Source organism: Lichtheimia ornata, assembly GCF_029851405.1.
Source record: "Lichtheimia ornata isolate CBS 291.66 chromosome Unknown scaffold00107, whole genome shotgun sequence".
Lineage (NCBI taxonomy): Eukaryota > Fungi > Mucoromycota > Mucoromycetes > Mucorales > Lichtheimiaceae > Lichtheimia > Lichtheimia ornata.
In genome coordinates, this window is record NW_026695427.1 from 37,212 (window position 1) to 58,301 (window position 21,090).

The 21,090-nt window shown below is 44.5% G+C and overlaps 5 protein-coding genes across 5 annotated transcripts; all 5 read right to left on the reverse strand.

The window, feature by feature from the left end:
* Positions 1-2,093: 2,093 nt before the first annotated feature.
* O0I10_011994 (uncharacterized protein) lies at positions 2,094-2,294 on the reverse strand (the record flags this gene model as incomplete). The annotated part of the gene is made up of 1 exon (XM_058491943.1): positions 2,094-2,294. One exon carries the CDS (start codon positions 2,292-2,294, stop codon positions 2,094-2,096), a length of 201 nt encoding a protein of 66 aa, XP_058337285.1.
* A 46-nt stretch (positions 2,295-2,340) lies between these two features.
* O0I10_011995 (uncharacterized protein) lies at positions 2,341-2,580 on the reverse strand (the record flags this gene model as incomplete). The annotated part of the gene is made up of 1 exon (XM_058491944.1): positions 2,341-2,580. The coding sequence occupies one exon, from the start codon at positions 2,578-2,580 to the stop codon at positions 2,341-2,343; it is 240 nt and encodes a 79-aa protein (XP_058337286.1).
* A 546-nt stretch (positions 2,581-3,126) lies between these two features.
* On the reverse strand, positions 3,127-3,447 carry O0I10_011996 (uncharacterized protein; the record flags this gene model as incomplete). The annotated part of the gene is made up of 1 exon (XM_058491945.1): positions 3,127-3,447. One exon carries the CDS (start codon positions 3,445-3,447, stop codon positions 3,127-3,129), a length of 321 nt encoding a protein of 106 aa, XP_058337287.1.
* Positions 3,448-5,367: 1,920 nt separating this feature from the next.
* Positions 5,368-8,095, reverse strand: O0I10_011997 (uncharacterized protein; the record flags this gene model as incomplete). Its single annotated transcript, XM_058491946.1, has 5 exons — positions 5,368-6,248; positions 6,313-6,373; positions 6,730-6,755; positions 6,830-6,937; positions 7,003-8,095. 5 exons carry the CDS (start codon positions 8,093-8,095, stop codon positions 5,368-5,370), a joined length of 2,169 nt encoding a protein of 722 aa, XP_058337288.1.
* An 8,699-nt stretch (positions 8,096-16,794) lies between these two features.
* On the reverse strand, positions 16,795-19,267 carry O0I10_011998 (uncharacterized protein; the record flags this gene model as incomplete). The annotated part of the gene is made up of 4 exons (XM_058491947.1): positions 16,795-17,726; positions 17,791-17,877; positions 17,952-18,059; positions 18,127-19,267. The coding sequence occupies 4 exons, from the start codon at positions 19,265-19,267 to the stop codon at positions 16,795-16,797; spliced, it is 2,268 nt and encodes a 755-aa protein (XP_058337289.1).
* Between the last annotated feature and the right edge of the window lie 1,823 nt (positions 19,268-21,090).

A 21,090-nucleotide genomic window follows, 5' to 3' on the forward strand; every position in this document is an offset into this window, starting at 1 on the left:
GCGGATTGCCAATCACCTCCACGTGGTCGCACCTGGAAACCATCTCCATGAAGATGGGCTAAGAATTGGCACATCTAGTTGTTTACTTTTATTAAATAAAGCCTTTCTTGTATACAAAAAGCATCTATTATGGTCATCTTCTTATATAAGTAATACAATGTCTATTGCCACATAGTCTTCTCTTTTATATGTTGTAGTTTTTATATATGAAATAAAGAATCATTGACCGCAGGTAGTGCTAGTAATCATGTGGGTTGCTATGGGAGCAGCTGAAGGGGGGTTGTTGGGTGGCGCTGTGTGTAGGAAGGTGCATGGAGATGGGTGATTTTCATTTGTGTGCATCAAAAGGGTACATCATGTACTCAGCTTCTCCTTGCTTGGTTCTACCCGGACTCAACAAGAACACGATCGCAATTCGACATTGGGAAGAGCTCATTAGCAAACGTTGTGTGGTAGAGACGTACTCATAAAGGTGTGTAACCTGTAAATGTAGGTTTGTCTTTGTTCGCTGTATAAGCTGATATGGTTGTCTTGTCACAGCTTTTTGGTTCAGGAATGTCGACAATGGCAGCAATTGGGAGCATTGTGGAAGGAGATTCTGTTCAGGAACGGTAACGGGTGGGGTGTGTATGGCATAGGCATGACGACGTGAACGCTGTACAGCAAAGGGCCATGTTGGCATTTTATCTCGACGACCTTCTTACAATGAACATTAGCAACCTTTATCCCGCAATTCAATCACGTGTTGGCAATCGAACGACAGAGCATGAGATGATCTTTCGACTATGCGAGATGGTATGTGAAAAGCACAGTACGCTAGTGGACCATAGGATGATGATTAATGGCTGAATACAGGATCCTCAGCAATCGTGGTCATCGGATGGATTTGTACCTACTACCTGGCAATATCATGGTGCACGGCAACAAATGTGACATTGTCATGTGAACGGATACAATGAAAATCATATTGGGTATGCGTTTGCTCTTCGTCAAACATGCTAGAACACACCTTACCAAGGGTTTACATTCATTGTATTGAGGCATACGGATTCTTCACTCAAGCGTTAGATTCGACTCGATGTATGAGGCCATCATGGATTTGGGATTGCGTACTGGTGGATGCTATCAATAGGCGGTTCGCCAGAGGTATTAGGATAGCTTCGTGGTCCATCAAAATAAAAATTTGTTGTTATTCTCTATAAGGATGCACGTGGATTAAAAGGTATCATGCATGCTGCATCATGGGCAGCATCGATGGCAATTGAATGCTAATGATTCGTGCATATGCTTACGTCTAATGCAAAGTATGATCTACTATAATAAATCGGGCATGCTTTATTATGCATGAGCTTATATATGTATGTATGATATTATTACAAGTAGTATTATTACAAGTAGTAAACTGGTTTAGAGACCTGGCAAGGCATTGATGACCACCACCAGTCCATGGATGCTCCTACCACCAAAGAGCAACGTCTCCATAATAAGGTTACGAGAATGCAAGCCGCCATCTTTTTTCCACCGCATGTCCGTAAATGCGACATCCACTATCATATGTTGCCGGTATCAGTATTCATGCTGGTAAGGGATAATCCGCATCCTTCATACTTACAATGTCCTTGCCAATACACATTTTTACTGTTCCATCGCTTGGTCATTGATAGAAATCATCCTTCATCCTTGCTTCACTCCCGAGTGCTCCTTAATGTCCTTGATTGGGTGTTGTGTCATCGACTTGATATGCCCCCACTGGATTGAAAGCAGCTTTGATGTGCATAGTGATCAATCTATGGATGATGATATTAGCAATAGCATGATAAAGAAATGATCAGAAGGTACTTACCGATTGTCATGTAGAACGCGTGTATACTTTTGAGTATCGTTTCACTTGTGCCAATGTAAGGCCGTTTATGGTCAAACACCGATTCCAGCGTGATCCAAGTTCTCCTAGCACAGTTCTTGCAAGTCCCACTCTTCTTCTTTTTTCTTCTTTTCTTCTTTTCTTCTTTTTTCTTTTGTTTCTACGTACGAGCCCACAATGAGAACCCACTTTTCATCCTTTATAAAGCCAATCATATACGTACTTCTTTTTTTCAGGCTCTCTTGATTTTGATGATATTGAATGCCAATCCTTGTTTGAGTGATGGTCGAGATTGTTGAGCAGATTCAGCACGGCACCCAACGGCCAGGCGACTCTTAATCGGTGGACGCACGGTGCCCTGTGACCCTGAACGACAAAGCGATACATATCCTCCAGACCGGTCTTGATGCCATTGACGTTTGTTTCTGGGCATGTTTGTTCTATAACAGCTTTGTTAATACATGGACCTCGTATGTCAATCAATCCCCCAAAGGTACTTGCTTTGATGTTTGTGATTGTGATTGTGATTGTGATTGATGGAGCGCTTGATTGAAATGATTGATGAACGTGTATGCGCGTACGAGAGAGAGACAGAGACAGAGAGAGAGAGCCATAGATTGATTTGTCTTCATATATATATGTGGAATCTTGCAATTGCTGTGCATAGGAAATCCGCAATCGATCGCTAGGACCGTTGTGATATGGTACAGACATTCCATGATTGCATCTATGTAATGATATGGTAAGCGTCATGGTAATAGATGGGCTTTGGAACCATATACATACGTTTTCAATGGTCGATCCTTGGTTGGTTTGTTCTTGACTTTGGCTGCAATGTCGACCATGTTGAGTTGGTAATACGATTTGGGTCTTGATCATGTTGTCCGTAACCATGCATGAACCTCCAGTGATAGAAAAAGGTTCAAAGACCACCAGGCATCTTTGGATTGATATGGCTTTGTCGAGAAGATCCAGACTTGAGTGATGATAACAATCGTGGTTGATATTGTGAATGCTCTTGCGACGCCATATGACGTATATGAATTCATTGCCTTTTTTCCCCATAGAGTATAGATGATGGTCCAGTGTAAAGCCATAACAATTGCATTGGTTGCAATTCATCCTCCATTCGAAAGAGTAGTAATCCATAGCATGCTCCAGCCACCACGAGATGAGATGTCCTCGACATACGCTACCATGTATGTGCTGTGAATCGTGACCACCGCCAATAGCCACTTCTGCAAATGCCAATAGTAATCCGCCCCTCATGCCATTGAATTGGAAAACCTTGATGATGCCGAATTATAACAGGAAAGCCTCCTCGAAAGATCATTTTGATGCACATGACGCCAATGCGATGCGATGTCAACATAAAGAGACGCCTGCAATTGTGCCTTGGTTCCCACATGGGTCATAAAGACATCGTCATAGTTGCGTGTTGCCAACCCATCCATGTAATAAATGGCACCAGTGTCCAAAAGACCATTGTACATTAATCCATCCTTGATGCCATAGGTATCAATCTTCGCAATTAAAGCCATAACAATCGTGACATGATCAATGCCATGCGTTGCCATCCGTGTCATTCTTTGTCGGATGTAAAGCGCAATAGGGCAATTCCTCATTCTGTTGCTGCTGCCACCATAATGCCAAAAAACAGGAGGGTGGTGAGCTGCATCTTGATGCCATAGCCATGTATCGTATCATATAGAGGAGCACCAACTACGGAAACAAGCAGGATCGTATGCACGTGGATCAAAGATAACAGCTGCATCGCAACCAATCGCCTCATCGAATAAAAGAAAATGAAGCCCTTGTGCCTTGTTGCCATACTGATAAATGCCCAAATCCAGTGACACCACCAAGTCGTTTGAAAGAGACCCCGCTGTGCCATCACCAATGATGATAAATGACCCTCATAGGTAACGTCGCCAATAGAAGCGAAAAGATCTTGTCTCCTCTGTAGCCATGGCGATAAATGTGTCCCGCCAATAAAATGAAAAACAATTCCTTGTGCCTTGTCGCCTTGGTGATCAATGCGTTGAAATTGGTAGCGATGCCAGTAGGTTGAAAAGCAACTCCTTTGCTCTGTCGCCATGACAATGCATGTGTCCAAATAGGTAATAGCGTGAATAAGACGCATGCGATGCCATGTCGTTGCGTTGTAGCCGTGGCGATAAATGTGTTCAACTTGACAATAGCACCGATCCAGTATTCTCGAAAAGAGACACCTTTTGCGTTGTAACCATGATGATAGCCTCTTGATATGTAGCAATGCCAACAAAAGGAGCGAGACAAAGATTGAGACTTGTAACCATGGCGACCAATGTATTCAGCTTGGTAATGGCACCAGTAAAAAGAAAAGAGAACCCTTGCGCCTTGTTGCCATGACAACGATGGCTCGATACGATTGCACCATCGATAAAAAGAAAAGAGAATCCCTGCTTGTGTCCAATGGTATCCACCAAATGCCCAAGATCCGGATCGGTAAAGACACCAATAAAAAGAAAAGAGAACTCCTGTCCTCCGCGACAACAGCCGCTGCTGATACCAATCGCCCTAAAAGGGCCCAAGGCCTATTGTGAAGAGAGACATCCATTAGAATCTTGAAAAGACATAGCCATTTGTGCTTCAATACATACCATAGCCAATGACCATAACCTGTTCACAGGGATACCCTACAGAACCAGAAACAAGACGTGGCATGTCATCCCAGGCACATCCAACCCCATGTGGAGAGCGAAAGGAATCAACATGCAGGCCTCTTTCCCACCCATGGATCCTTCAAAGTCTTATCCTCTGCACCAAGGGCGCCGGATCCAACGACGTCCAATCTTCACCAATCCCCAGGCTATGATGCCTTGCCCACCGTGTCTTGATGTTCCTTTGCAGATACCCACTTCATAGATGATTCCCGCTTGTGCCAAAACATGATCATCCAACATGTTTTGGCGGTATTACTATGCAGGGACACATCACAGTAACAATAACCATGATGGTCCCCACAAGATAAAGCAATAATAGTAAGTAAATGGGTCATAAAACAATTCCAGTATTTTGACTTACCCTTTCAAGACCAAATCATGCACCTCAGTGGGTAACGTAGCAACTAGACCATGAGAGGACGTAGGAATGCAAGGTCTTGTACATAGCAAACTGGATCATGGATACCAATTGGACTTCTCGTTGGCTCTTACAGCACCCAAGGTAGCGTCATCGATGACCCTCCAGATCCTCCCACCGCGAGACCTACATGCCGACCCTTTCACTCAACACACATGAAGCTGAACGTACCTGAGAATCATCCACGCTTGAGACTGGACTGCAGGGCATCCCATCCGTAACCGTAACATGTCCCAAAGAGAGACGCGAAGACAATTGCCTCCTACTAGGAAGAAGCTGCATCGAACAAAGCCGATGAAATGAGACGACCACGAGCCACCTTCAAATAAAAGCCAATGTGAGCATAATTGTAATCCATATCGTGTTACGAACTTACCGAACAATTAGAAGGCCTCGTATTCTTCATAGACATACTGGTCTTCTTCATTGTTGTGGTCGTCAAGTACATAGCCATAGGCATCGTCATCTTCATCGTCATAGTCATAATTATAGCCATAATCATAGGCATAATCATCGCCACTGTCATCGCTATCATCATCGTCACCATCGTCGTCGCCATCATCATCGCCATCTTGATCATCATCGCCATCATAATCGCTATCATCATCGTCATCCTCCTCCTCCTCTTGCTCTGGATCAAAATCCAAGTCTTCAGTGGCTACTGCAAGCCAAGCAGCAAATTCAGCCCATGCCAATTGCTGCTCTTGCTGGCTTTGTTGTTGTTCACCAGGTGATTGCGGACGTGGTGATGATGAGGGTGTGGTGTTGCGGATGTTGGTGGTGGTGGCAGCGGTAAGAGATGGTGAAGGGGTGGCGGAATTAATGGTGGCAGGTGTTGTAGTAGGCATAGTTGTAGCGGCAAGAATTGGAGATGGCATATTGATGGCGGGAAGAATAGGAGAAGCCATAGTGGTGGTGACCGTAGTAGGAGACGTAGTGGTGGTGACAGGGACAGGAGATGGCGTAATGATGGTGACAGGAGTAGCAGGAGGCATATTGGTAGCGGCAGGAACAGGTGAAGGAATGGTGATGGTCATAGTAGCGGTAGGCATGGTAGTAATGGCAGCGGCAGTATTGATGGTGGCAGTGGCAGTATCGGTATTGGTGGTGGTGGCGGTATCGGTGGTGGTGGTGGTGATAGCGGTAGGAGTGACAATGGGATAAAGGATTGTGTTATCAACCTCCATATGGCTGGGCGTTGGTGATGGTGGAGGTGATGTTGGTGGTGTTGCGGGTTGAGGAGGAAGTTGAGGGGAACGCGTATCTAAATGATAGCCATAAATTAGATATGTAGGTTTATATAAAGGATTTCTAAAATTCACACTTACCGATCTCAATAGGATCGTCAATATCGTCATTGTAAAGGAAGGGAGAGTTGTTGTATTCAGGCTATCCATCATACCCAATAAAGATCCAACATGTGTGTCTTAGACTTGAACAAATGATATCTCACATTCATCGGTTGCCACTTGGCATCAGGAACACCGATACCTCACACACATCCTGAACCTCTAGCATTATTACCTACAGCCTAACAGATCTAATACCGCACCATGAATGGTGCGTCTACCGTCGTCTCATCTCAGCTAGTTTCACTCCATAGAATATAAATACGCATGTATCGAGCATATCTTAAATACATGGATTATCTTCGTATCACTGACTTATTGTCTACCTTTATTCCTTGCTTGATACAACATTACCTTTATTCCTTGCTTGATACAACAAGAGTCATCCAAACGCACCGACATAACGGACAACAAGTCATCGTCTAAAAGCCATCATGCCATGTGAGTATAAATGTGATGCAGCAATACAATTCATGTGAGTAAAGGTATCACTTACCAACTGCCATCACATCAATAGGCTCCACATAGCGGCGATCAAAGGGAGGGGCCATGTGGGTGTCCTCATCAAAAGGATCATCGACACTCATGTACCGGAAAAGGACGCCTTTATAAGAGTCATTGTTAGAAACTTGTATACTTAAGAAAGTAAACGGATCAATGTGTACTTACAGAGAAAATCAATGTCATCAACATCATGACCACCAAAAGCACCATCTTCAGCACCAGCACCAGCAACAGCGTCTTCACCAACAGCGTCATCACCAACACGAGCAACAGCGTCTTCAACAACAGCGTCATCACCAACAGCACCAGCACCAGCGTCATCACGAACAGCAGAAGCGTCATCATCACCACCATCAGCAACAGCGTCATCACCAACAGCAGAAGCGTCATCATCACCACCAGCAGCAACAGCGTCATCATCAACAGCGTCATCATCACCACCAGCAGCAACAGCGTCATCATCAACAGCTTGATCATCACCACCAACAGAATCGACAAGACCACCAAGAGCAGAAACGCCACGAACGTCTTCGTCAACACCAGCAGAAGCACAATCGTCAGAAGTAGCCAAAGCAACAGCAAGAGGAGCAACACCAGAAGAAGCAACGTCATCAACGGCACCACAAACAGCACGAACACCATCACGAGCGACAACAACAGGACCATCACCAACAGCAGCGTTTGGGACAACTTGGTCACCGGCAGAAACAACAACATCACCAACAGCAGAAACAGGAGCACGAGAAGGAGCAACACCAAGACCAGCACAGCAACCAGAGACAACTTGGTTACCCTCATGGACACAGGGAATACCAGCAGGACAACGGAAAGAAGGAGAAAATCGTACAGCGTGATAAGAGAGGACTTCAAGACCTTCAGCACGAGACGAGAGACAAGTAACAACAAGGCCAGCCAAAGGTGGGCGTTCAGGCGACTTGAGGTTCAAGGTTGAGTTTGCTTGAGGCAAACGGTCCAAGGGACGAGGGTTGGTAAAAGCCCAGCACTTCTTGACGAAGGCAACAGAAAAGCACTTCTTGAGGAAGGCGACAGAGAGGCACTTCATGACCAAGGCAACGGAAAAGCACTTCTTGAAGAAGGCAACAAAAGAAGGCCAAAAGTGAGAAAGAACGTAGCCAAAGGCAAACGAGAACGCGGCAGGGACACCCAAAAGCTGCACAAGGCAAGCAACAGGAAACGCAAGAAGAAGAGTAGGTTCAGAAAAGCAGAGAGAGATAGCAGAAAGCGCGAAGCAAAGCATTGTAGCAGGAGTAAAAAAGTTGGGAAGAAAGAGGAAGAAATTCGTTGAGCTGGAAACGTCTATTTTATTACCAAGACGACGTCACCCCATTTCACCCCATTTGACTAATCCAATGTCATGATCCTTCTCAATTGCAGTTGGAATGGGTAAACAAGTATGCCCAAACTATCTTTATATCACTTGCTAATAAAAGGGTATAGGTGTGGTAGTGTTGTTAGGTGTAGTTGTATTATAGCCATACCGCAGCAATAGCCTTGACCCCTCTCAACGCCCGCTTCTTGTATATGATGATAATAAACGATACGTTTATGAAAGCGTTATGAATGGTGGTGTTGTTTATTGTATGCGTGTATGAAGGGTAGCAACTAATTTACTTGTGTGGTGTAGGTGTGTACTCGTCTTCTTCTTGCTGCTCCTTGCCCATTCAGACCCAACGCCGCAATCGTGGTTCGACATGGAAACCCTCATTAGCAACTGATGTATACGAAAGGGGTGTATGAAGGTGAGTAGCGTGTTGTTAGCGTGTAATAGCCAACTTGCCTTTCTTCGTTGTGTGTGTTGATATGCTTGTCCTTTACAGCTTTCCTGGTTCAGCAATGGCGGCAATGGCAACGTTCAGGAGGAATGCGTAGAGAGATCCTGTTCAAGGGTGGCAACGTATAGTATGTTGATGGTGCAATCAAAACCACTTGAAAGGTGGGCAGCAAAGGGATTCGTTGGCATTGTATCTTGACGACCTTCTTACAATGAACAATAGCAACCTTGATCCAGTGGCATGATCACGTGATGTTGAAGCAAGACGAGGCATGAAACGACGTGTCAACTTCTGCAGATGGTATGTATAAAGCGTAACATAATCCAAGGCATATCTCGCCGAATGACAATCAGTGGATTAAAATAGGGTGTTTATCAATCAATATCATTGGATTTACGGTACTTGGCAATATAGATACATTGGATGGTAACAAGCATGGGACGTGAATCGCAACGATGCAACGCATGCCAATGAAATGACTTGGTTGATGTCCTTGAAAGGTGGCACAAGACAATGCAGCAAGTAATTACATTCATCGTAAGAGATCCTGATGGTATCTACACGATGTCGTTGGATACATTTTCTAATGATGATTCTCTACCGCATGTAGTGGCTTCTGGATTCAAGTATCATGCATGCAGTTCCTTTAGGAAAACAAGATAATTTGGATGATGGTATGCCCTTAGGTATGGCTGCTTCAAGATATCAGGATTGGATGGCACGTGTTGATCGAATATCGAAAGAAAGGTCATTAGATGCAAGCAGAATGAATATGGTAAGAGCTGTTCGATATATGATCCTGGTCGGCGATCCGCATTGGCATTTGGCAGTTGTATTAGGATAGTCTTTCAGTGCTTTAAAATAAAAGCTGGATGAATCAAATTAAGGAGATGGGGGACCACAAAATGAACACGATCCAATCTTAGAGCACGTACAGGCTGTCACCCATTTTTACGTTGAGCGATCATTGCCCCACAACGATCAACCAAGGGCTTTATCTTTGTTGTCAAGAATCATCGTCGGATCCAGCAGCCATCGGATAGCACCAAACATTATTCGTTACATGGGGCTCATTATACGATGTCACCAGCGTTTGTATCAGCGTCGAAAGTTTAGCCCATAGAGATTCTGCCGCATGATCTCTTAATGCTCGTCAGTAAGCTAAATGGATACAAGAAGCCATTTATATAGAGTATTAGCTATACCCCATTCCTCGTAATATAAAAGGACCATAGAACCGAAACATGTTGATTACGAACTTGCATTCTTTTTTAGGTTTAGTTGTATTGCTGTTGTTTCGTATGGTCTCTTGTAGAAAGATAGTGAAGTTTGCAGCTTGTATAGCAAAGGTATTCCTATGCTGGAAAGTGTCCTTCACTTTGCTTCGCCTTTCAGTAATACCGGATTAGAGATACTTTACACCCTCGCTATCCACATTACTCAAAAGAATGGCATACAAAGGTAGCAGTAAAGAACAGTGATACGTTTTCCATACACCACAATGAGCTACACTCATGCCACAACATCCAATTTTTAACCATTTCAATAACCACCACTAGCGTTGTATGCGTGTAATAGGCTGTAGCTTCATGACACCGATATTGGCTTACTACGAATTAGACGTTGCTTTATGACAAAGATTGTTTGAGGTAATAAAAATGATGGGCGTTTGTGAACAACCACGCCTTATAAAAAGATCATTGTATACATGGTTCCTCCTTCGGGGTCATGCTATGGGTTAGGCAGGATGCGCAGTTGGATAAATGTCTGATCGGAGGCGCATGCAACTGAAAGAAGCAACCCATTCAATGATTGAATCGACCATAGATGATGGGTGGTGCAGCTTCATAGGAACGCTACCTGTCGTTATCCTAATCATGCTGGGTTGCTGTCCAAGCGATAAGCGATGATGTTACGGATAACGAATTGCAACCTCTATTGCGTAATGAGATAGGGCTTAAGTAAGCAAACATTGAAACTTGGTCGGCGCACGTCCATCTTGGATTAAAAAGGCTGCTTCCTTTTACTATGATGGCCCATATCAGTATGCTGAGAGACAATGCTTTTATGTTCAAATACCAGATTTCATATTAAGTTCGCTTGTGGAGTTATGAGAGGGAAGGTCATGATAATGGATGGATACATGCAAGCCCATGTCGATATGTAATTTTAGGACCGCCTCCAATCACCCATAACGATAAAGTGAGCAGGCAGATTCCATCATTCAAGCGAGAGCACTGAGGGACATCCAGCTCCATCCTACCTTCTGCTACGTGGTACGAATATATAGAGAAACAGTGGTTTTTCACCGAATACCAAATTTGGGTCCATATTGACTTGTGGGAAAATGATCAGAGCATTGCCGCTCGAGCACACAATGCACAAAGTATCCTAATTCCAACGGATGTTGATGCAACTAGTACCAACAGATACAGAAATCATGGTTTTATAACCGAATCCGAAAATACAGGCAAGGTTGACTTGTAGAATAATGAGAAAGTAAGCAAAGACATAGGATGCAGTGATGGGGCAATGTATACATGCTGCGCCTTAATACGTTGGGGTTGCCTATTTTTGTATAAATAGGGGTCAATGAGGGCAAACGAACTTTTTCGTTTTTCTTTCCGCAGCTCTTTTGCTCTCACGGTCATCAAAGGTAAGTCTTCTTTTCTTTTTTCTTTTGTGTGGTGGTATGAGGGGGTGAGTGGGTGAGTGGTGGTGGGTAGTGTGTAATGTGTGTGTGTGAGTGTCTGCTGGTGCCACAGGTAGGTGAATGGGTGGTGAAGAAGAGGGGATAAAGAGGACTATTGGGGCATGTGGATGGGTGGTGAAGAAAAAAGAAGAGGGGATAAAGAGGTACGTGTATGGGTGGTGCGGGTGGTAGTCTGACTACGACTATAAATTGGTCGTCTTCAATGACGAAAACTTGCATCCTGATTACGATGTTAAACCAATCCGTCCGAAATGACGTTAAACTGGGTGCGGATTGCCAATCACCTCCACGTGGTCGCACCTGGAAACCATCTCCATGGAGATGGGCTAAGAATTGGCACAGCTAGTTGTTTACTTTTATTAAATAAAGCTTTTCTTGTATACAAAAAGCATCTATTATGGTCACCTTCTTATATAAGTTATACAATGTCTATAGCCACATAGTCTTCTCTTTTATATGTTGTAGTTTTTATATATGAAATAAAGAATCATTGATCCGCAGGTAGTGCTAATAGTCAGGTGGGTTGCTATGGGAGCAGCTAAAGGGGGGTTGCTGGGTGGTGCTGTGCGAGGTAAGATGCATGGAGCTGGGTCACTTTCATTTGTGTGCATCGAAAGGGTACATCATGTACTCAGCTTCTCCTTGCTTGCTTCTACGCGGACTCAACAAGAACACGATCGTAATTCGACATTGGGAAGAGCTCATTAGCAAACGTTGTGTGGTAGAGACGTACTCATAAAGGTGTGTAACCTGTAAATGTAGGCTTGTCTTTGTTCGCTGTATAAACTGATAGGGTTGTCTTGTAACAGCCTTTTTGGTTCAGGAATGTCGACAATTTCAAGATTGAGGAGGAATGTGCAACGAGATTCTGTTCAAGAACGGTAACGGGTGGGGTGTGTATGGCATAGGCATGACGACTTGAACGGTGTACAGCAAAGGGCCATGTTGGCATTTTATCTCGACGACCTTCTTACAATGAACATTAGCAACCTTTATTCCGCAATTCAATCACGTGTTGGCAATCGAAGGACAGAGCATGAGATGATCTTTCGACTATGCGAGATGGTATGTGAAAAGCACGGTACGCTAGTGGACCATAGGATGATGATTAATGGCTGAATACAGGATCCTAAACAATCGTGGTCATCGGATGGATTTGTACCTACTATGTACCTGGCAATATCATGGTGCATGGCAACAAATGTCACATTGTCATGTGAACGGATACAATGCAAATCGTATTGGGTATGCGTTTGCTCTTCGTCAAACATGCTAGAACACACCTTACCAAGGGTTTACATTCATTGTATAGAGGCATACGGATTCTTCACTCAAGCGTTAGATTCGACTCGATGTATGAGGCCATCTTGGATTTGGGATTGCGTACTGGTGGATGCTATCAATAGGCGGTTCGCCAGAGGTATTAAGATAGCTTCGTGGTCCATCAAAATAAAAATTTGTTGTTATTCTCTATAAGGATGCACGTGGATTAAAAGGTATCATGCATGCTGCATCATGGGCAGCATCGATGGCAATTGAATGCTAATGATTCGTGCATATGCTTAAGTCTAATGCAAAGTATGATCTACTATAATAAATCGGGCATGCTTTATTATGCATGAGCTTATATATGTACGTATGATATTATTACAAGTAGTATTATTACAAGTAGTAAACTGGTTTAGAGACCTGGCAAGGCATTGATGACGACCACCAGTTTTCGAGAGCTCCTACCACCAAAGAGCAATGCCTCCATAATAAGTTAACGAGAGCTGCAAGCTGGCCTTCTTTTCTCCTCAGCGTTGTCGCTAATTGCAGCATTCACTTTCCTATGTTCCAGGTATTAGTATGCATGCTGATAAAGTGTGATCCGCATCCTTCATACTTACAAGATATTAGCAATAGCATGATAAAGAAATGATCAGAAGGTACTTACCGATTGTCATGTGGAGCTCGTATATGCTTTTGAGTATCGTTTTCCTTGTGCCAATGTAAGGCCGTTTGTGGTCAAACACCGATTCCAGCGTGATCCAAGTTCTCCTAGCACAGTTCTTGCAAGTCCCACTTTTGTTCTTTTTTTCTTCTTTTCTTCTTTTTTCTTTTGTTTCTACGTACGAGTCCACAATGAGAATCCACTTTTCACCCTTGATAATGCCAAACATATACATACTTTTCTTTCAGGCTCTCTTGATTTTGATGATATTGAATGCCAATCCTTATTTGAGTGATGGTCGAGATTGTTGAACAGATTCAGCACGGCACCCAACGGCCAGGCGACTCTTAATCGGTGGACGCACGGTGCCCTGTGACCCTGAACGACAAAGCGATACATATCCTCCAGACCGGTCTTGATGCCATTGACGTTTGTTTCTCGGCATGTTTGTTCTATAACACCTTTGTTAATACATGTACCTTGTATATAAGCCGATTCCACCAATGATACTTGCTTTGATGTTTGTGATTGTGATTGTGATTGTGATTGATAGAGCGCGTGATTGAAAAGATTGATGAACGTATATGCGCGTACGAGAGAGAGATAGAAAGAGAGCCATAGATTGATTTGTCTTCATGTATATGTGGAATCTTGCAATTGCTGTGCATAGGAAATCCAGAATCGATTGCCGGGACCGCTGTGATATGTACAGACATTCCATGATTGCATCTATGTAATGATATGGTAAGCGGCTTGGTATAGATGGGCTTCTGGAAGCATATACGTACGTTTTGAATGGTCGATCCTTGATTGGTTTGTTCTTGACTTTGAGTGCAACGTCGACCATGTTGATTTGGTAATGAGATTTCGGCCTTCTGCATGTTGTCCGTAACCATGCATGAACCTCCAATGATAGGAAAAGGTCCACAGACCACAGGCATCTTTGGATTGATATGGCTTTGTCGAAAAGATCCAGACTTGAATGATGATAACAATCGTGGTTGATATTGTGAATGCTCTTGCGACGCCATATGACCCATGTGTATATGAATTCATAGCCATCGTGATCACATCGAGTGTAGATGGTGAAAAGATCTGATATAAAGTCGTAGCATGTGCATTGGTTCCAATTCGTGCCGCATTTTGAAAGCATAGCAACCAATAGCATGCTCTTGCCAACGCGAGATGAGATGTCCTCGCCATCCGCTACCATGTACGTGCTGTGAATCGTGACCACCGCCAATAGCCACTCCTGCAAATGCCAATAGTAATCCGCCCCTCATGCCATTGAATTGGAAGAACTTGATGATGCCAAATTGTAACAGGAAAGCCACCTCGATAGATGATTTTGATGCACATGCCGCCAATGGGATGCCATGTCAACATAAAGAGACGCCTGAAGTTGTGCCTTGGTTCCCCCATGGGCCATAAAGCCATCGTCATAGTTGTTTGTTGCCAATTCCAAGTGATAAATGCCACCAGTGTCCAAACGTCCCTTGTGATAATCTATCTTGATGCCATAGGTATGAATCTTCGCAATTGTAGCCATAACAATGGTGACGTGATCAAAGCCAATGCCTTGCTCAATGCCATTGCGTTGCCATCCATGTCATTCTTTGTCGGATATAGAGTACAATAGGCCAACTCCTCATCGTGTTGCTGATGCCACCATAATGCCAATAAAACGAGCGCGTGGTGAGCCGCATCTTGATGCCATAGCCATGTATCGTATCACAGAGAGGAGCACCAACTACTGAAACACGCAGGATCGTATGCACGTGGATCAAATATAATAGCTGCATCGCAACGAATCGCCTCATGGAATAAAGAAAATGAAGCCCTTGTGCCTTGTTGCCATGCCAATAAATGCCCAAATTCAATGACACTACCAAGTGGATTGAAGAGAGAGACCCCTCTGTGCCTTGAACAACGATAATAAATGACCTAATAGGTAACGCCGCCAACAGAAGGGAAAAGGTCTTGTCTTCTCTGTAGCCATGACGATGACCGTGACCCGCCAATAAAATGAAATCAATTTCCCGTGCCTTGCCGCCTTGATGATAAATGCGCCCAAATTGGTAGCGATGCCAGTAGAATGAAAAGAACTGCTTTGCTCTGTCGCCATGGTAATGAATGTGTCCAAATCGGTAATAGCGCGAATAAGATCCAATACAATGCTGTGTGCCTTGTTGCCATGACGATAAATGTGTTCCACTTGGCAATAGCACCGATCCAGTATTCTCGAAAAGAGATACCTTTTGCGTTGTAGCCATAATGATAGCCTCTTGATAAGTCGCAATGCCAATGAAAGGAGCGAGAGAAAGCTTGAGACTTGTAACCATGGCGACCCGTGTGTCCAGCTTGACGATAGCACCAGTAAAAAGAAAAGAGAACTCTTGCGCCTTGTTGCCATGACAATGATGTCCCCATTGATAAAAAGAAAAGAGGAGCCCTGCTTGTGCCCAATGGTATCCACCAAATGCCCAAGATCCGGATCGGTAACGACACCAATAAAAAGAAAAGAGAACTCCTGTCCTCCGCGACAGCAGCCGCTGCTCATAACAATCGCCCCAAAAGGGCCCAAGGCCTATTGTGAAGAGAGACATCCATTAGCATTTTGAAAAGACATAGCCATTCGTGCTTCAATACATACCATAGCCAATGACCATAACCTGTTCACAGGGATACCCTACAGAACCAGAAACAAGACGTGGCATGTCATCCCAGGCACATCCAACCCCATGTGGAGAGCGAAAGGAATCAACATGCAGGCCTCTTTCCCACCCACGGATCCTTCAAAGCCTTATCCTCTGCACCAAGGGTACCGGATCCAACGACGTCCAATCTTCTCCAATCCCCAGGCTATGATGCCTTGCCCACCATGTCTTGATGTTCGTTTGCAGATACCCACTTCATAGATGATTACCGCTTGTGCCAAAACATGATCCTCCAACATGTAAAGGCGGTGGCACTATGCAGGGACACATCACAGTATCAATAACCATGATGGCCCCCACAATATAAAAGCGGCATTTGTAAGTAAATGGATTATAAAGCAATACCAATATTTTGACTTACCCTTTCAAGATCAAATCAAGCACCTCAGTAGGTAACGTAGCAACTAGACCATGAGAGGACGTAGGAATGCAAGGTCTTGCACATAGCGTACTGGATCATGGATACCAATTGGACTTCTCGTTGGCTCTTACAGCACCCAAGGTAGCGTCATCGATGACCCTCCAGATCCTCCCACCGCGAGACCTACATGCCGACCCTTTCACTCAACACACATGAAGCTGAACGTACCTGAGAATCATCCACGCTTGAGACTGGACTGCAGGGCATCCCATCCGTAACCGTAACATGTCCCCAAGAGAGACGCGAAGACAATAGCCTCCTACTAGGAAGAAGCTGCATCGAACAAAGCCGATGAAATCAGACGACCACGAGCTACCTTCAAATAAAAAAGAATGTGAGCATAATTGTAATCCATATAGTGTTACGAACTTACCGAACAACTAGAAGGCCTCGTATTCTTCATAGACATACTGGTCTTCATCGTTGTCGTGGTCGTCAAAAACATAGCCATAGCCATCGTCGTCTTCATCGCCGTAGTAGTAGTCGTAGCCATAGTCGTCACCACTGTCATCGCCATCTTCATCATCGTCATCGTCATCACCATCGTCATCATCGTCATCGTCATCATCAGTGTCATCGCCATCTTGATCATCATCGCTATCGTCTTCCTCCTCATCATCATCCTCTTGCTCTGGATCATAATCCAAGTCCTCAGTGGCTACTGCAAGCCAAGCAGCAAATTCAGCCCATGCCAATTGCTGCTCTTGCTGGCTTTGTTGTTGTTCACCAGGTGATTGCGGACGTGGTGATGATGAGGGTGTGGTGTTGCGGATGTTGGTGGTGGTGGCAGCGGTAAGATATGGTGAAGGGGTGGCGGAATTAATGGTGGCAAGAGTAGTTGTAGGCATAGTGGTGGCGGCAAGAATAGGAGATGACATAGTTGTAGCGATAGGAGATGTGGTTGGCATAGGGATGGCGATAGGAGCAGCGGTAAGTGTTGGTGAAGGTGTTGCGGAATTAATGGTGGCAGGTGTTGTAATAGGCATAGTTGTGGCGGCAAGAATAGGAGATGGCATAGAGGTGGCGATAATTGTAGGAGACATAGTGGTGGTGACAGGAACAGGTGAAGGAATGGTGACGGTCATAGTAGCGGTAGTATTGGTGGTGGTGGCAGTGGCGGTATCAGTGGTAGTGGTAGTGATAGGCATGGTGGTAGTAGTAGCGGTAGGCATGGTGGTAGTGGTGACAGCGGAAGGAGTGACAATGGGAGAAAGGACTGTTGTATCAACCTCGATATGGGCGGGCGTTGGTGATGGTGGAGGTGATTGAGGAGGTGTTGCGGGTTGAGGAGGAAGTTCAGGAGATGGCATATCTAAGTAATAACCATAGGTTAGATAAGTAGGCTTGTATATAGGATATCCAAAATTCACACTTACCGATCTCAATAGGATCGTCAATATCGTCATTGTAAAGGAATGGAGAGGAGTCCAAACGGACCGACATCACCGAAAGCAAGTCGTCATCTAAATGCCATCATTGCATGTGAGTATATACGTGATTCATCATGACAATCCATAAGCGTGAACGTTTCACTTACCGACTTCCATCACATCAATGGGCTCCACATAGCGGCGATCGATGGGAGGTGCCATGTGTGTGTCTTCATCGAATGGGTCATCGGTAGTCAAGTACCGGAACAAGACACCTATAAGAGTCGTTGTTAGAAGTTTTTATTATTAATGGAGTGTATGTTTAGATATATATATACTTACAGAGGAGATCAATGTCATCAATATCTTCTCCACCAAAAGCAACGGCTTCATCTTCATCACCAACGGCAACAGCGACATCATCAGCACCAGCAGCAAAAGCGTCATCGTCACCAAGAACGGCATCATCAGCACGAGCACCAGCGTCATCACCAGCAGCAAAAGCGACATCATCAGCACCAGCAGCAAAAGCGTCATCGTCACCAAGAACGGCATCATCAGCACCAACACCAACAGCGTCGTCATCACGAGCAAGAGCACCAGAGTTATCACCAGCAGCAAAAGCGACATCATCAGCACCAGCAGCAAAAGCGTCATCGTCTCCAAGAACGGCATCATCATCACCAAAAGCGTCATCGTCACCAAGAACGGCATCGTCATCACCAAGAACGGCGTCATCATCACCACGAACAGCGTCATCACCAACACCAAGAGCTTCAACATCACCACCAAGAGAATCGTCAACAACAGCAACAGAAGAAACGGCACGAACATCTTCGCCAGCATCAGCATCAGGAGCAACACCACGAGAAGCAACGTCAACACCAACAGAACAAGCACCAGCAGAGACAACAACAGGAGGAACACCAACAGCAGCATCAGGGACAACTTTGTCACCTGCAGAGACAACAACATCACCAACAGCAGGAGCAGGAGCACGAGAAGGAGCAACACCAAGACCAGCACAGCAACCAGAGACAACCTTCTTGCCATCGTGAACACAAGGAACACCAGCAGGAGGACGGAAAGAAGGAGAAAAGCGAACAGCGTGAACAGAGAGGGTTTCAAGACCATCAGCACGAGACGAGAGACAGGTAACAACAAGGCCAGCCAAAGGTGGGCTATCGGGCGACTTGAGGTTTGAGGTTGGGTTTGCTTGAGGTAAACGGTCCATAGGACGAGGGTTGGCAAAAGCCCAGCACTTCTTGAAGAAGGCAACAGAAAAGCACTTCATGGAGAAGGCAACAAGAGAGGACCAACAGGCAACAAAAGAAGGCCAAAAGTGGGAAAGAACGTAGCCAAAGGCAAACGAGAACGCGGCAGGGACACCCAAAAGCTGCACAAGGCAAGCAACAGGAAACGCAAGAAGAAGAGTAGGTTCAGAAAAGCAGAGAGCAATAGCGGAAAGCGCGAAGCAGAGCATTGTAGCAGGAGTAAAAAAGTTGGGAAGAGAGAGGAAGAAATTCGTTGAGCTGGAAACGTCTATTTTATTACCAAGTGCACGTCACCCCATTTCACCCATTTGACTAATCCAATGTCATGATCCTTCACAATTGCAGTTGGAATGGGTAAACAAGTATGTCTAAACTATCTTTATATCACTTGCTAATAAAAGGGTATAGGTGTGGTAGTCTTGTTAGGTGTAGTTGTAGTATAGCCATACCGCAGCAATAGCCTTGACCCCTCTCAACGCCCGCTTCTTGTATATGATGATAATAAACGATACGTTTATGAAAGCATTATGAGTGGTGTTGTTTATTGTATGCGTGTATGAAGGGCAGAGACTAATTTACTTGTGTGGTGTGTGGGTGTGTACTCGTCTTTTTCTCGCTGCTTCTTGCCCATTCAGACCCAACGCCGCGATCGTAGTTCGACATGGAAGCCCTCATTAGCAAGCGATGTATGAGAAAGGGTGTTTATGAAGGTGAGTAGCGTTGTAGTAGAGTGTAAAAGCATAGTTGTCTTTCTTCGTTGTGTATAGTCATATCCTTCTCTTTTACAGCCTTCCTGGTTCAACAATGGCGACAATGGCAACGTTCAGGAGGAATGGGGAAAGAGATCCTATACAAGGGTGGCAACGAATACTCTGTTTAGAAGGCAAGTAAGACCACTCGAATGGTGTGTAGCAAAGGGACATGTTTACGTTCTATCTCGACGAGCTTCTTACAATGAATACTAGCAACCTTTATCCAGCGATCTGATCACGTGATGCTACAGCAAGGCGGTAGCTTGAAAGGGATCTTTTAACTTTGGGAGAATGGCATGTATAAAGAACAAAAATATGGAAGGGATGGGAAGGAAACATTGAATGATAACGAATGGGATTACAATAGGATCAGCTTCAATCAATATCGTGGGCTCTATTGTATCTGGCTTATGGATGCATTGGATGGCATCAAGCATGGCATGCAAATCATAAGGATGCAACGCACAATGGTGATCAGGCTCTTCTTGCTCAAGGGTGCCACAAGACAACAGAGAGAGCGGCTACATTGATGTATTGGATCATGGCAGTACACGGCTTCGTGAGCTGTATTTTCCTTTATGGTATGTATTTCTTTTAGATTGACATCGTTTTACTCATGCACTAACGAACATCTACGTGGTAGTATGCCTTGAGGGTCTTTATGGTTGATCCATATTGGAAATCAATTTTTTATACGATGGCACATTCACGATTGACCAACATGTACTGGTGCAAAGCTCAACAACTCAACAAGTTCCCTTTATTCCATCCATTGGTCACACACATTGCGATGGTTGGCTGCTCTCATCAAGGCTCTACCTTCACTCCATGTCGTCTTTTCAGCATTTAGCACCACTTTACAAATTGGCTGGAAACGTCGGTTGCGTGGTTACGGTATCATGGAAACAAGTGCTTTTGGTCAGTGGTACTCTTTTCGTCATCGGCTTTTGCACATCAGAACTCTAAACAACTTGTACGCTTGCCGATAGCTCCTCAAAGCAAAACGATCATGAATACGTGCTGTGGTAGCTGGAGATTTGGATATTGAGGTCGATAGCTTTGCCCATTTAAAAGGTATGCGATGTGGCCATTGGATATGGACGTCCTCTCAAATAACCAACGAATCTAAAAATCCTGCATAGAAACAACTTCGCATATGTATCTCAACGTATTGGTACGTGAAGTATCTTGTGGGGGAGGGGATGCTTCAATGCTACAAAGAATGATTAATTGTTTTATGTTCCTCACAATCTTGGATTTTATTCTTCAGGCAATTCGTT